Consider the following 16,948-nt stretch of genomic DNA (forward strand, 5'->3'; position numbering starts at 1 on the left):
GCATCCTTTATAATGTTTTGTGAGCAGAGAAAACATTGGAAAAACTCAAGGGTTATTTTTATTGATAAATCCTAATTACAAGCTGGTCTGTGAATGGAAGATTAATACAGATTGCTGCCCAGACCTGTGTGCCTTTGTTGGTTAAGGTACAAAGTCTTGTATTCAGATGATCTGCTTTAAAAGTTGAATTTCAAACCCGCTTCCCTCTGTTTAGCATTGCCCATTTCTCATCTGTACCTATTGCCTTGGATTTGTAGATACTACAGGTGAAATGCACTATTAATCTCTGCCACTTCTCATGCTCAGCTACCTCATTTCCCAGTTTGCTTTTCTGCCCATTTTGCTGCAGAGTGTGTTATAAGATGGAAAGGAAAATTGGAAGTAGTCTTTACAAACAAAAGTAGCGTTCAACTCTTACATGAGGGAGAGAAAGCTTAATTTTCAAAAGTAAGTTATTTTGCTGCGAAATGTGTAAAACCTTAAGATAGCGTGTGATAGTGTTCCAGTATCCTAAGGGGCTGCCACAAGGCAGAGGTGGGCCAGGTTGTTCACCAAAGCACCAGATGGAAGGACGAGACAATCAACGAGTGGAACAGCTTGCCTCTGAAAATCGTGGGTGCTCCATCACAAGAGATTTTTAAGAAGAGACTAGACCAGGGGTAGGCAACCTCGGCTCTTTTTATGACTCATTTATTTATTTATTAATGGGACTTATATCCCGCCCTATCTCCCGAAGGACTCATGGATTTCAACTCCCAGAATTCCTGAGCCAGCTATTCTGGGGGTTGAAGTCCATGAGTCATAAAAGAGCCGAAGTTGCCTACCCCTGGACTAGACTGAGGCATATAGGTCAGGGGTAGGCAACCTCGGCTCTTTTATGACTCATGGACTTCAACTCCCAGAATTCCTGAGCCAGCCAAGCTGGCTCAGGAATTCTGGGAGTTGAAGTCCATGAGTCATAAAAGAGCCGAGGTTGCCTACCCCTGATATAGGTTCTCCTGCTTGAGCAGGAGACTGGACTAGAAGACCTCCAAGGTCCCTTCCAGCTCTGTCCTATTCTAAATAATACAGCCGTGACGACATGGGAGGCTGGTGAGAGTAAGCCACAAAGTTAGGCGGCGAGTTGCAGGCCACCGAGGTTCGAGGAAAGAAGCTCCTTCCGCGTTTGGCCTAACGACCTCGCTACGCAACAAGCTTGAGTACCCAGACCAGAAAGCCGCGCTCTTCACGAGAGACACCCCGGGTCCCTGCCTGGGAACCCTATCCAATGAGGCGCGAAAGGACGCCCTTCCGCAGACCCGCCCTACTGCTGCTCTGATTGGCCAGGACGCCGAGGCAGGCGTGGCTACCAAAACGGGCGGGGTGGTGGTGGTGGGGGGCGCCTCTCGGCCGTAGCGTTGCTTCCGAGCCGGAGTCGGTGGAAAGGTGGCAGCTATGGCGTACGGCGGCCTGCTAGTGCCCATCATCGTCATGAGCGTTTTCTGGGGGGTGATCGGGGGAGTTTTGCCGTGTTTGGTTCCCAAGGGCCCTAACCGAGGGTAAGTGACCCGAGACAAAAGACGTAGGGCGCGCCGTGGAGAGAAGGAAGGCGAGGCGAAGACCCTGCCCTCCCCTCCCCCGCTTTTGGCCTGGTTGCCTGCCGAGGACGCTTGTCACGGGCTGCGACGCAAGGAACGGCTGAGTGTTTCTCTGGCTCGGAGAACCCCCGCCACGCAGCTGCCTTCTCTCTTTAACTCCTTGGCCCAATGTTGTGGGCAGGCCGCCTCCGGCGCCTTCCCGGGTTGGTGTTTGAGGGTTGCCTCTTAATCATGATACACCCCCCCCCTCCGAGGGCACCCCACCCTCCCGGCGGAACCACTTGGGCTTGGGGGGGGGGTTTCCTGTGTGTCGCGAGGCCATTGCTTGGAACAGGGGTCTTCAAACTCGGCCCTTTTATGACTCATGGACTTCAACTCCCAGAATTCCTCAGCCAGCGTACGCTGGCTGAGGAATTCTGGGAGTTGGAGTCCATGAGTCATAAAAGGGCCGAGTTTGAAGACCCCTGCCTTGGAACATCACCTTCCAGGGAGGCAGGCCGGTAAAAGGGGGGGGGGGCACAACCCTGCCAGCCTCTTGTGACGGTTTATTTTTTCAGACAGCTTTTTTTATTTAAGTTCCTGTTCCTACTCCAAGGGGCATGAGGCAAATGTTCCAGTTCGTTCTGTCATTATAGCCTACTTCTGTTAACACTAATAATGGAGTATTAATGGCGTTTTAGGTAACTTCCCTTTATTATTATTATTGTTGTCGTTGTTGTCCGTTACTTTTACAGCACCGATACGAAGTCGAAATGTGATTGTCACTTTACGTTTTTTGCTTATTCTATTTTAAATCTATAAAGCGCTTTTTTATTAAGTTGCTAAGTGGAGGTGGAGGGAAGGAATGGAAGAAAAAAAAGGAAACTGAACGGTGCCTAGATGATTTGAACTCTTAATTCTCGTGATACTCTCCAAGAGGTGGTGGTGGTGGTGGTTTTTGTTGGTAGTAGTATCAGAAGAGGTTGTAGTTCAAAGGATCTTGAAGTGAAGAGATTGCTGCTCCCTACAATTAAGCGGAAAAAGAGCACCATTTGCTGTAGAGCAAAATAGATGTGCAAATTAGGAAGCAATTTTGCCAATAGAAGGCAGACTTCTGAGAAAGGAAGTTTCAAAATTAGGCTGTTTTGGATAAGAAGACACTACTATTTCTACAACTGGACTTCAAAAGAAGATAGCATTTGGAGCAAGATCTTGACAGTTCTCAAAGAAACAGATTCTGAGGTATTCTGTCCCAAAACTATTTGGGTCTTTTGCAATAACTTCAATTCAGAAATGTTGTGTAGATCAAACAATATAGCATTGCATACTTCTAACCCAGTTGCAGTTTCTGAAGGACACCCGATGTACTTCTCAAAATGATGTTTGAGTAAGGGATGAGTAAATTTTCTGATTTGCCTTCTCCAAGGAATATCTGAGCTGGTCTGTGGGGTACAGGAAAGTCTTGGGATTATTTAATTGCACTTCATATGTTGCATTGGATTTAGTTACATTGTTCTTAAGCGGCTTTTTATTTCCTTGAATTTGTAGAACAGGATTCTTTGTATGCTAAATTGTGATCACTTTTAATAAAAATATCAATTCTATGTGTGACTAGATTTTATTAATAGATAATACAATGAATTTAAGAAAATGATCCAAAGTATAACAGAATAACAGTTGAAACAGACCTTGAAGGTCTTCTAGTCCAATCCCCTGCTCAGGCAGGAAATCATATACCATTTCAGATAAATGGTTATCCAATTTCTTTTTAAAAACTTCCAGTGTTGGAGCACCCACAACTTCTGGAGGCAAGTTGTTCCACTGATTAATTGTCAGGAAGTTTCTAATTAGTTCTAGGTTGCTTCTCTCTTTGGTTAGTTTCCATCCGTTGCTTCTTGTCCTGTTTCAGATGCTTTGGAGAATAGCTTGACTCCCTCTTCTTTGTGGCAACCACTTAAATAGTGGAAGACTGCTATCATGTCACCCCTATTCCTTCTTTTCATTAAACTAGACATACCCAATTCCAACAACCGTTCTTTATATCAGGGGTCCCCAACCTGTGGGCCACGGCCCACTATTGGACCATGAGGTGTTTGCAACTGGGCCGTGGAAACAGCCGGCGAGCACACATATGTGTATCCTCACTCGCATGAGCAGCACACGGACACTCCATTTCTGTGAAACATTGGGGAAATCTGCTTTATATTATTCTCTTTTTGGCAGAGAACATATATACATTTCCAAAATGGCCGTATTTCTGTAACTACTTCTCTATCAGTGCCCTGACCTTCATAAAATTCGCCTGAAAACAGTCATCATACTTAACAGATTAAAATAATTAGTTCAGTGTACAGTGTTTTCTTTTTGTCTTGAAGAGAAATTACGTTATCTAGCTGAGTCAACTATCATCTGTTCTAACTAATATAATTCAATGTGAGGATGATGATTGTATACATGCTTGGCAAAAATAGTAAGATAAATATATATTTTTTTAAAAAGGAAAGCAAGGATAACTAGCCATACTAGTGGCTCCCTGGTCTTTTATTTATGGAAAATCTGCAAAATTTCATTTTCATTTCCTCGTAGGGAGTATAATTTGAACCGAATTTTCCCCCCTGAAAACATTGTTCTTACCATTGCCATGGTGCCTTTATATAGAGAGTACTAAATTCCTTGTGTTAAAACCCACAAATAGCAATGAGCTTGTTGGTTCCGATCTTTGTGGTAAGAATAGCTTCCCCTTAAAACTGCATAAATAATTTATGGCCTATAATGAAAATACTGATTTTGCAATGTCTTCTATTTAGAAAAATGTTTTTTTAGGTCCAAGTCGAATAATATTTGCATAAGCTTCATGAGTCTGGGAAAAGAATGACCAAATGAATGGTGGTTCTCTGGACATATTTTGATGCCCTCTATTCTGAACAAAGTCTTATTCATTAGGCTTTACAAGCAGTCTTTTTTTATGTCATTGGAGCTTTGATATTTTTTTTGTCTGATTTACTAACACTAATGGAACAACAGCCAAAGCCAGTTTGGTGCAGTGGAAAAGACATCAGGCTAGAAACTGGGAAACCATAAGCTCTAGTCTCATCTTAATCACAAAGCCAGCTGGATGGCCTTTGGCCAGTCACTCTCTCTCAGCCCTAGAAAACAGGCAATGAGAAGGCACTTCTGAAATATTGTAAAACTGCAAGACATTTGTAGACACTGGGATTATTAATTTAATTTTAATTTTAATTCCATTTATATCCCGCCCTTCTCCGAAGACTCAGGGTGGCTTACAAGCTTATATATGATAATGTCTGAATAATGCATGGTTTTAAAATGTATATATATAAATTATTTCTTATATGAATGAACAGTATTTTATTTTATTTTTTGTAACTTACTTTACTCTAGTTGGGAAGGTTAGGCAGCTAACTCTGATAAATATATCTACCTTCTATTGTTCCTGAGAATTTATCAGCCATAGGCTATGGATGCCTTTAGCTTCTCACGGTTACTATGCATATATGAAAGGTACTTTTTTTAAAAAAAAATGAGAATAAGGAGTAGAGATGAATCCCAAATTTGTAATGGTGGCTGAAAGATTGAGTTGTGGATCTAAAAGTTCCTGGCAGCAGAATGGAAACTACTGGTGGAACAGATTTCCCATTCTGTCCCAATGATCTGGATTAGAAAGTTTGGAAAGAAAAGCTTTACACTTTCATTTTACATTTCATACAAGTTGGCTGTATCCTAATGATTCACTCTTACTGTAAATTTACCGTAAACATGGGTTTGTTTACTCTGCACTATGAATATAGTACTGACTTATTCTACAATAACCTGATTTAACCTACGGTACCCTAACTATTTTAACATTTTGGAACACTTTGGAAAAATATTATTTAATGATTATATCAGTATCTCTAACTTGTGTATAATAAGATTAGAAAAATACCTTTTTCCCTTTTTTTCTAACGTCAGTTTGTAAATACAACACCCATTTTTATTAGCCATCTTTCTTTTTTCCACAGTGTTATTAATACAATGCTGGTGATAACTGCTGTGTGCTGCTACCTATTGTAAGTATTAATGTTTCATTCCATATGTGGTAAAAATCTGTGCTGTAACTGCAACATATTTTGAGTTTAGTGTCTTGATTGTGGAATGGGAAGACTTGCATCATAATGGATAATGCAAGAAAATACGTACATGACATATAGGATTGATCTTAAGTGTTCAGACATGTATTTTTTGTCATTCAGTGTTTTAGTCATAAAAAGACAGCATAACATTGGTGGGAAATATATATTTATCCATTTAACTTGTTCATCTATTAATATTTCCTACTTTAGTATTGTTTCTACTTATTATTTTTATTAAGTTAAACTATTTTAGTAGGATTCTGTACAGGAATCAAGGCTAAGTGTGTTTTAGTTTTGTGGTGTTAAATACTTTGCAACAATTTGTGCATTTTAATAAGCTATATCTTCTGCTATTCTTTAAATTCTCTGAATAGTTGCAGAAATAATATTCCTGAATACTGTGATAATGAAAACAGACAAACAAGCTACCAGTCTGAAATATCATTGTGTATAGCAAGTTTTCTCTAAGCATTGCCCTTCATCTTGTCTTTATAAACTGTGAGTCACATTGTTTATTCCTAAACAAGATTTAACTTACTGTATCTTGAAGTGGCCTAGGAAGTAGAAGTGCTACGTAACTTGTATTTTGTACGCATGTTGTACTTATTTATGGTTCAACAAACCCAAAGGCTCATAAATATGAAGCTTTGACCCTGATGACTTTTAAAAAATGCTCTGCATCGTGATTTCTCTTTGGTTTAATGTTGCATTGAATGAAAGTCCCTGTATTCCTTATCATCGGCTCTTAACAATTGTAGATTAATGTTTGAAGGATCGTAGCCCCCCATCTTTGATGTAGTTAGGAGATTTTTCAGACCTACTTACATCCATATTCACACAACATACACCTATAGTATATGTATTTTTTATTTTTATAAAAAAAATTCTTTTAGGCTAGTGTATTAGCAAAATAAGGAAGTTATATTATCCTAAGTTCTTGGCTTCCAATCTATCAGATAATATTTTGGATACAGCCATCCATAAAACTTTGGAAAGAATTTTTCACAGTGTTGAGAGATTGTGTCAGGCATAAATTAGAGGTTAATAAACTTGGAAACATGATTGGAAATGTAAGTTTCAGAAGATAAGTGTGAATTCAGCATAGCTTACACCCACATACCTTGATAGTCACCAAAGCTAATATCTTTCTTTCTTCCTTTTAGCACCTACCAGTTGAACTAGAGATTCCTGTGATTATCAGTCTCCCTTCCTGCTTGCAAGTGAATTTACCCAGTGGCTTATCCATTGGAAGGAAGGAGCTGTTGCATTCTTGAGCTGGTAGAATGCCAATATGGAGTAACTTTGTATGAGGGTGAAATGACCAGCCACCCCCATTTAATTCCCCCCCAAAATTACTTATCTGCAACAATGGCAGTGCCTAATATGTTAATGAGAGTATTCAGTTACCCTACCCCTCATCAAAAACATCTGGAGCCAGGTCTGTTATTTGAACTTGACTGTAGTAAGTGTTGAACCAAGAAGGTCCCTGAATGAAAAAAGGTATCAGGGGTATCAAACTCGCCACGTGACATGACGTATCGCAACTTTTTTTCCATTGCCGGCAATGGGGTGGGCACGGTTTTGGCATGACGCATCCGGCCCGTGGGCCGGCAATTTGACAGTATATATTATACTGAGCACAAGCATCTGCTTGAAACTACAATGATAGCAAAATGATAAAACATGCATCATGGCACAACTCTCTCACTATTCATACTTTGATTCCAATATTGCATGCAAGTACATAAATCACGGTGTGTGTTGTATTATCACAAGGCATTTTTGTTAGTTACCCACCCCTTGCAGCCTTCCATGGTGACTCAGACTATAGATATTTTCAGCTGATATTATTGATATTGACAGGCAGCAGCTTGTTTCTATTTAAAATAAAACTTCAAAATGCTATGAATGGAACGTTTTATATTCAACCATGTATAACCTTTCACCTAAAACAGTGGTGGCGAACCTATGGCACGTATGCCAGAGGCGACACTCAGAGCCCTCTTTGCAGGCACACGCGCCATGTCCCGGAGATGGTAACCGTCCCTCTTCAACCAGCCGCCCAAGGTCCCACATGGCCGGATGCATCTGGCATAGCTGGTTTCCCTCCCCATCCTGTCCTGTCCCTCCTGGCCTTGCATGCTCTTCTTTTCCCGGGCACGACCCACTGCATTGCTTCCTCAGCTGTCGGCCAGCTGTCCAGCTCAGAGGCGGCTTCTCTGAACTGTGGCGGCGGGCTGCGGAGACTCAGAGTGCGCAGGTTGAGGAGCTGGCGGGCTGTGGCTGCTGATGGACACTGTCGGCCCCCTGCACTCACTGGCCTCTGTGTGCGAGGGCCAATGGTGTCAGGCAGCAGCTGCCCCAGCCCCTGCCTCGCCTTGCCCTGCGGCAATGGCACACCTGCCCTGCCTTGCCTCGCTTAACCCCGCAGGACGAGCCTCCTGCCCACCGCTCCACCTGCCAGAGACCCCCTGGATCTCCCCCTGCCTGCCCCCCACACAGGCGTCCCTACAAGCAACATCAAGGTGACCATGCCCATTTTGGCCACACCCACCCAGTCTGCCATGACCACCACAGCCACGTCCACCCAGTGGGCCACGTCCCACCTGGCGATAAGTGGGTTTTGGGTTGCAGTTTGGGCACTTGGTCTCTAAAAGGTTCGCTATCACTGACCTAAAACATCTCAGTGCCAAGAGCTTTGAGCAGAATTTTTCAGCATATGGTAATTGTGTTATCTGTTGAGAAATTTCAAGATCTACACAGCAATACTCTATTATATAGTGATTCTGCAGAATGGGTTACTTGGCCAAGGAAGTAATGTATTTATTGTATTTATTTAGCAAATGTATATAGCTGCCCATCTCACAAATGAGACTCTAGGCAGCAAACCACAACAAATATTTAAAAGAGGTATAAGCAACTATTATTAAAGACAATTAACAAATAGAACTAAGACTTTAATAGTAAAAAAGGAGTTTTTTTGAGATTTTTCAGATTAAAGCTCTTCTCTTTTTTCCCACATCACCTGTTTTCCCCATTTTATCAGTGTGTTCTATACATTAATTTTATACTTTATAATTTTACAAATAGAAGTCGTCATAAGCAGATGGGAGCACTAGCTGATCTTCGCTGATCCCCAAAATACTAAGCAGTGTTGGACTTAATACTTGGGAAGCAATCAGGAAAGCCAAAGCTTGGCCAGCTTGGGGAGACCAAAAATTTTCTCAGAGGAAAGCAGCGCAGGGATAAAGACCTGCTATGTAATTCATTGCTACCAACCCCGATTTGCTCATGCAGACACTGGAGTCCAGCTGAATTGGAAGCAGATGTTATGTTTGAAGTAGAGTTATCTTTATTAAACACATATCATTTAACATGGTATATTTATGATGGTTACAGCTCACTTGCACAAATATAATTTCAGATAGTTTCCCACAGTTTATGAAAGCAGGGGAAGCTCTGGTACTTCATTGGCTTGAAATATGATTATGAATTTCTGCAAAGTAATGATTGCTCATTCACAATAGAGAACATCCTTGCCCAACCTGGCATGTTCCAGATGTATTTTGGAGTACAACTCTCCAAATTCTCAGAAACCAAATCTCGAAGCCACCAGACTGGGAAGACTGGTGTAGAGAGTATAGAACAGGATTGTGTGACTGGAAGCCTAATTTCTAGTGCTATGGAGAATGTTGCATGTAATTCTATCATTTGATAATAACTTACTAGTATACTTTCAAGAACTTTTTAATTAGCATTTTTAATTTATCAGAGAATAAAAGGATAGTTATTATCCTTGACTGTTCATAATCACATTCATTTCTTTTAATTTTCCCGCTACTTCTAAACAACCATGTTACACTTAATCATCTTAACATAAATAGCATCTCAGTGTATATATGTTTATTTAAGTTGTGTGAATTGAAGAATTGCAGCACAGCTGTGAGTGGAAGTTCTTCCTAGCAAGTGATAGTAAGGGATGAGATGCTCAGTTTAAATCTTCTTTGGTTATTCTATTATTAATAAAGCATGTAAAAATATCTTAGTATAAAGCTTATGGTGAAGAGCTGCTTGAGAGTTGAAATATAATGGTCATGCAATAATTTTATGTCTTTCTAACTGCATTTCCTGCTTCAGCTTGCCAGCTGCATAGTTAAGCTCACTTTCTATCCAATTGCCCATTATGTTATTCAGTTTTAGCAGATAGCATTAGAAGATGATTGTAGCAGATTTCCCCTTTCCCAGTATTTCTGCATGCTAACTATAGTTCATAATGAATGCATGACTTTTCTTAACTTAATAATCCTAATGTTTGTGCTTCCAATGAAAAATGCAGTATTCAAACAACAGCTTTGAATGTCACTGTTACTGTACTAATGGGGTCTCTATTGTTGCAGCTATAACTAATTATTTCAAAACTTATCCTTGCAATAGATGGACGAGTGAAATGTTAAGCAGCTATTTTGCTGTCAAGGGCTCAACTTTACCTCCTCCTGATATTTGTCTTTAGGACTTCTCTTTTACATCAGAATAACAAATCAGATATTCATAACAAATTCTTGCTTTTACTTTATGTGCAATATTCCAGCAACTGATTTTTGAGACTGGTAAAACTATTTTTATCTTGTTAATGGAAACAAAGCCTTAACTGACACAATGAGTTCTTCCTCTTTTCTTTATACCCTGCCTGGGCAATAAAAGACTATTGGAATATGCTGAAGTGACCTCACATGAAATCTGCAAAAGACAGTACTGACATTGTCTGGAATTGCTCTATTTGCTGCGTGAATCAGTTTTTCTTATGTCCAGTGACTAAAACTGTTTTTCAATTTATATTGTCCTCCATGTTCAGAAGATTTTAAACTAACTCTTAAAGGGTCCCTGGTGCTCTCTGAGCTTGGTTGTTTTCTTGCAGACGTTTTATTACCCAAACTAGGTAACATCATCAGTGCTAGTATGGGGTGCTATTTGCTGTCGGTTTATATTCTAGTGCAGGGGTGTGAAATTGCTGGCCTGTGGGCCACATGCATCACAACGAAACCGCATACACCCCATTGCCGGCAATGGGGAAAAAGCTCCGATACGTCGCACGACGTCATGTGACATCGTGAGTTTGACATGTCTGTTCTAGTGGTTCGCCCTGTCAGTGTTGGTGGGGGCAGTCTTAGAGTTTCTTTGGTTGGGCTGTTTACTGTTGGCTTGAGAGTTCCTTGATTGGAGTATTGTTTATTAGATTGTTGGTCTGATGTTAATCTTGGAGTTGATCTGTGCTTATTTGGGTGCTGATTGCTAGTGGGGAGGTGTTTGGGATTTTGTATTCCCTTTTTGGCTTATGATTTCTTTTGTACAGTATATAGATATTCTTTATGTTTATGTGTCTATTGATGGTTAATTTGTCAGAGTACCAGGCTTCTAAAAAAATTTTTGGACTTGGCTTTATCTAGGATGGTCACTGTTTCCCAATTGAAACTGGTTAAGTCTGTGTCCAAATGTTGTTAAATTTAAGAGTTTTCATCGTATCTTCTGTCTGCTAATTGATGTTCATGGATGCATTTTGACAGTATTCTGCCTGTTTGTTCTATTGAGAGAATTCAGCTCCCCAGAGAAGGGCAGGAAAATATATTTCCTAAAAAGAAATTGGAAGGACCAGGAAAGCATGCCTAGTTTGCTTAATAGCCCTAGCTCTCCCTCCCCCAAGCTCTGTACAAATGCAGATGTAAGAGCTCCCAGCTAGAAGCTTAGGAAAGGCAAAGGCCTAACATCTACATACTCCAGCCCCAGGGAAGCAGGGGCTGGGACATACCCACAACCTTCAAGAGAATCCTAGAAGGGCACACCTGGACTTCGGTCAGGATACGTGACACAGGAAATAGACTCAAACAGGAACAGGAAATAACTAAACAATAGAGTCTAGGGGGTATAAAAACCCACTACCCACATGTGCTCAGTCCTTTTCTGTTGGATCCATACTTCTGTCTAGTTTTCTTCTGTAATAAACTACAACCTTCTTCCCAAATCAGTTGCATGTTTATTCCCCGCTTGGATGAACCATGATGAAGACTTTTCTTCCAAAAATATGTAGTGGCTGTTGCAGTCATTAAACTCTTGCCCAAAAGGGCTGTGAGAAATCCAGGGTAATTTGGAAAATGGGTAACTTGCCCCTGAATAACATAGAAAACTGTTTATTAGCCATGGTATTTCAATGGGGAATTCATAATAGGTGCATTGTGCAGTATATTTGTGTTTTTGTGCATATGCTTTTCCAAAAGTCTTGAGTAATACTAGTCGTCTTTGTAAAAACCCAGTATTCAGTACAACAAAAAGAGTCTGTTTATATTTATTCAGTCTCCCACCTCAACCCCATTCACTTTTGTAAGCTAGGAATGCATTTTCTTTTTCAAAATAATCAATTTTTGGAAACATTTCCTACATTTTTGTCATAGAATCTCTGTTAGTTTCAAAGAGTACATTCCACAGTTGGTTGGAATGAGGAATTATAATTAACTGTGGCCAGGAACTAAATCCCTCTGTTTGCTTGTGAACTAAGTATAGACCACAGAACGCATTCCAAGCTTTTTGTTGCTGCACGATAGGAAATAAATATCGGTAACAGCAGAGACCATACCCTGTAGAAAATACTTTATCAACAACTTCTGAAGGACCGTTTCAATTTTTTGAAATATAAATTGATAGAAATACTGACTTAGGCAGCCGTAAGTAAATATTTGCAGTGGTACTTACACATTATATGGAAAAAAGATAAGAAAATAATGAGTTTTTTTCCTAGAAAGGATCACATATAATATTGTGCTACTAGAAGGCCCTACTAATTTGATGTTGGTAAAGATATCTGTAATGCAGCTGTCTATCCTGGAGTCCCTGTTAACTGTCTTGTACAGGTAGCAGTAAAATAAGTAAAATGCTAATGACTCTTAAGGACCTATATTTTGTTTTAAAGGTTTATACTCATTTTTGTTTACCGTTTAACATGTATCAAAAATTAGAGGGGGAAATTGATTAACAAAATCTAAAGAGTTAATCTTGTATCGTGTCTGTGGATGCTGTTGTTTTATCCCCCATCTGATCAGTACAGGTATTTTATTTTCTGGTCCAAGCATCCAGGTTTGTGTGGAATTTTCCATGACTGCCAAAGCTCTCTGCATTTATAGCAGCTCCCATTACAAAGCTGCTTTGCTGTTTCTCCTCCTTCAAAAGCATTCTAGAAATAGCAGTTAGATGTGCCATTGTGTTCACAAAGTGTTTTGTATACTGAACATTAGTTCAGCAGTAATTCTCTACAGTTTAAAGATTTTAAAGTCCATTTTCAAATCTGAATTGTTAAATTGAGTGATTCAAACACAAATGTGCTGCATTTTCCTCTGTGTTTTCCATTGTGAAAAATGTTTGTGTCTTAACTATGACATGTTTGGTTAATGTGACCATTGCTTTGAGAAGGAAGGTCATGTATATTGTAATATACTGCTGTGATTTCAAAAGCTCTTAAGAGCAATTTTGCATAACATTATTAAAATATGTGAGTATAAGCTTTTTCTTTGCAAGAGATGTATGATAAAAATAATTAACTTTTATGTTTTTTTCTTGTATCCAAGGCGGAAAAAGTCACTAGCAGTAAGGTGGCATACAGATATATACAGATTCTCTTTTTTAAAAAAATATTTTTTATTAAAGGAAGATTTTACAAAGATTTTTTTAAAAAACTACAGAAACATAGAACTATAAAAAAGGTAAAATAAAAAGTAAATAACAAAAAAGAAAGACATCTAAAGAAGCAAACTCTGATCATCTTTGTAGCAGGCATAGACATGATAATTACCACCTTCTCATATTACAGATCAGTTTCCTTCTTCCCATTAACAAATCTTTGTAATCATCCCAAACTCTCTTCATTTTTTCCCATTTTCAGCAAAAAAAATTCTCTAAAGGGAAGTAAATATGTATTCTCAAAGCAGGACACATTTACTTAGAGAAAACAAAATACAAGATAACTTATAGTTCATATTAATATGTATACACAGGTCATACATATATGCAACTGCTATGATGCTAAAACAGAACTGTATTTCATTAGAAGAAACTAAAGAGGTCTGCAACAAAATATTGCAGTTTATAGTCCTCTTGCCAACTTTGCCCTTCTCGGTGGTATTCCTTTCAAATTCCTCTGATGTTCTCCTTTTCCATTTTTTCCCCTCAGCATTCCTGTGGCTGCTTGGGATACCTCATTGCCTGTTTTCAGGACCAAAGGAGGGAAGACTCCTCCCCCTCCCTTTTTTTTCTTGTACTTTTCCTTGTACTTGAGCAGTTTTTTCCATGCATGTGCGATGAAGTCATTTGGCTACAAAAACATAATTTGAAATCTAAAACTTGGGAATTTGGTAGGGGAAAGTTATTGGGATGTTAAACGTGATATATCTTTAGTTTCTATTATATAACATTTTATCCCTTTTCAGAAAAGTATAAAACAAAAGGATAATTGATAGGGTTATCCATTCCTTGAAATGAAAAAAAGCATTTTCTAAGAAATATATCCTGGACTTCTAAGGAAATCCTAAGACTATTATAGTCCTTTTCTTTTGAAACTATAGTTATATTAGTATTTGTGTAGATGCTAGATTTATTCTATTTCTGCCTTGTCAACATTCCTTATTAGCCAATTCTTCAATAAATCTGCTTTTATTTTGCAGCTGGCTAATTGCCATTCTGGCTCAGTTGAACCCGCTCTTTGGACCACAGTTAAAAAGTGACACAATCCTGTATCTGAAGGAACACTGGCCTTAACAATTACGTCTTTTTCTATGGCAGTACATTAGCTAGGTAAATGCCATTTTATTCTTCTTGTTTTTTACTATATGTATATATATCTTTTTGGTCAAGGAGTGAATATTGTTCTCCCTGTTCCATCATTATTATTATATAGTTTTGTGATTACTTTAGTGTATGTGTGCAGCATATATGAGATGACAACATAAACTGGGAGCTCAAAGCAATAATTTTGCCAAGTTAGGATAGTTATTGCATAAGATGAAACCAACTCACTGCTGCAAAGAATATAATCATAAAACTTTTTTTTCCTAACATTATTGTGTAAGAGAAAAGACTTAGTTTTTCAGACTCAGCTTCTAGAGTTTGACTGCAGTTCATCAGACTTAGAAACTGGAATTGGGTTGGTCACTGATTAAAAGAGATTGGATAATAGTCTAGTAAAGTTATAGAAGATTAATTATAGAAAGCCAAGGAAAGGACTAATTGGAACTGGAATTGGCATTCTGGTCAACATATAGAACAGTTTCTCTTTAGATCTGTTGACAGATTATCCTAATATCATGTGCTGTATGAACATAGTGACTGTATAATATAAACTGAGATTGATGTGCAGCTCATGGTCTCAACCAAAATATTCTTTTGTACCTGTTTCATAGCCACAATAAAAGAGATTTCCACGTAGAGAATTTAGTTATGGTCATTTTTTCATATTTAATTTTTCTTTGATTCTTCCTTAATATTTTTATATGAAAAATAATGGATATTTTCTTTTACATTACTGAAAACGACTAATAGTATGGGTCCTTTTTTACTATTGGCAATATCTGTGTAAACTGAATTCTAAACTTCATATTGACATAGAAGACTTTTACTATGGATCTACAGAGTTATCAAAGAGAACTTCAAAAAACAGACAACCCAATGTAATTATACTAATTATTGTAAGCCAAACAGGCAAATCAGTCCCCTTTCTAAAGCCATCATAAGTTATTAATTCACAAGTACTTTTCTTCATTGGTACTGGCAAGACTACAATATTCATTTTATTTGCATTTTAAATACGAAACACAACAGAAATGCAGCCATACCACTTGGACTTTAAGTGCACTGTATGGGATTTGAGCAGGTTTTTCAGGTCCAGAAGTTAGGGAGTACTTCTGTGGGGAATCTGGGGGCTGCATTTGAGCAGAAATTGGTGAAGTTTGGCCCACACATATGATTATAGAAAGCATTATACCAAACTATGAATCTAATTTCTGTTATAACCAGTTCAGTTTAGAAAGCTGCTTTGCTTTTTACTTCCAGAACTCTGATTTCCCCAAATATCTATCATTTGCTCTGTTGGAAACAAGCTAATGAGAGATGTTATGCTTTTAATTATCTGTTTTTTCCTCCCTTCATACAAAGTGTTAGTGTTTTCAAATCAGACATGGAATGAATTTGGGTGATGACTCAGGTTTGGGGGTGTAGATTTATTTCCTATTTAAAATTTAAGTAGTTCATAAAAGTCAGCGATCATACTGTGCCTTGCAAAGAGAAACCTTACATGATGAAGCAATGATCTTTTGTCATATTTGTTATGGTGAATTTTATCTTGCCAAATAACTTGATTTGGAAGTACGGAAATGTCAACAAAAGATTTGAAATTAGCTAGGCTCTCAGCCTTATTAGTCAAAACTAATATTCTGCCTAAGTTCAGTTTTCATTTTAGCTTCTTTTAAAAAAGAATGTAATCTGACTATTAATATCAGTTAATTAATAATTAATTAATATATTGCTGCATTTATCAGTTTCAACGAGTAGCAATTATATTGAAGCAAAAACTAGTATTTCAACACCCAAATGATACTGCATATTAAAATAAAACTTTAAAGTTTTGCATATTAAAGTAAAACTTTATTTGGAACTGTTGCAGTGTCTTGAATATTAGAAGCTTTCTATCAGAAAATCTTATTATTGTTTGACTTTTGGATTAAATGCTTCTGACATAAATTGTTTTTTCTTTCTTTATAGGTTATGATAAAAGTTCCATTGATTGAATGATGCCTTTACTGTATTTGAATCGATCCATGTCTACCTTAATGCCTCTGTTCTGTTATGAAGAATATTTAACTCATTTTTAATATTCCTGAAGTGCCTAAAGGGTACTTTGTACCTGATTTCTGTAAACCTTTGCTTGAATTTCAAGTGTTACAAAATGTTCCATCATTTCCTATGATGTCTAGGTTTATCAACAACACCTATATCTCACCAATCAAACTTGGAATAAATTTCTATTCTGTTAACTTTTCTGGCTTTACTTGAAGTGTTATTTTTGCATAAATATACAGAAAGATAAGTTTTGAATCACACATTTGTGAATTGATGACTTTTAGAGTGCTGTTAGTTTTATTCAAATACTCTCAATTGTTTAGTGACGCTTATCTAGGCTATTTCTTTATAGCTTCATTGATGGTATCCTTCCTCTTGCAGATATAC

General features: G+C 38.2%; 1 protein-coding gene across 1 annotated transcript; it reads left to right on the plus strand.

Annotated features, from left to right (window-relative positions):
• Positions 1-1,364: 1,364 nt before the first annotated feature.
• On the plus strand, positions 1,365-16,760 carry ATP6V0E1 (ATPase H+ transporting V0 subunit e1). The gene is made up of 4 exons (XM_081318599.1): positions 1,365-1,538; positions 5,579-5,626; positions 14,392-14,521; positions 16,484-16,760. Exons 1-3 carry the CDS (start codon positions 1,435-1,437, stop codon positions 14,483-14,485), a joined length of 246 nt encoding a protein of 81 aa, XP_081174725.1. The 5' UTR covers positions 1,365-1,434; the 3' UTR covers positions 14,486-14,521; positions 16,484-16,760.
• Positions 16,761-16,948: the final 188 nt, after the last annotated feature.

The sequence above is a fragment of the Vipera berus genome (assembly GCF_964194415.1).
Source record: "Vipera berus genome assembly, chromosome: 2".
NCBI classification, from domain to species: domain Eukaryota; kingdom Metazoa; phylum Chordata; class Lepidosauria; order Squamata; family Viperidae; genus Vipera; species Vipera berus.

Coding starts and splice junctions, on each gene's coding strand:
- ATP6V0E1 (XM_081318599.1), top strand. CDS start 1,435: ATGGCGTACGGCGGCCTGCTAGTGCCCATCATCGTCATGAGCGTTTTC. Junction 1,539..5,578: donor CCCAAGGGCCCTAACCGAGG/GTAAGTGACCCG, acceptor TTTTTTCCACAG/TGTTATTAATACAATGCTGG. Junction 5,627..14,391: donor GCTGTGTGCTGCTACCTATT/GTAAGTATTAAT, acceptor TTTATTTTGCAG/CTGGCTAATTGCCATTCTGG.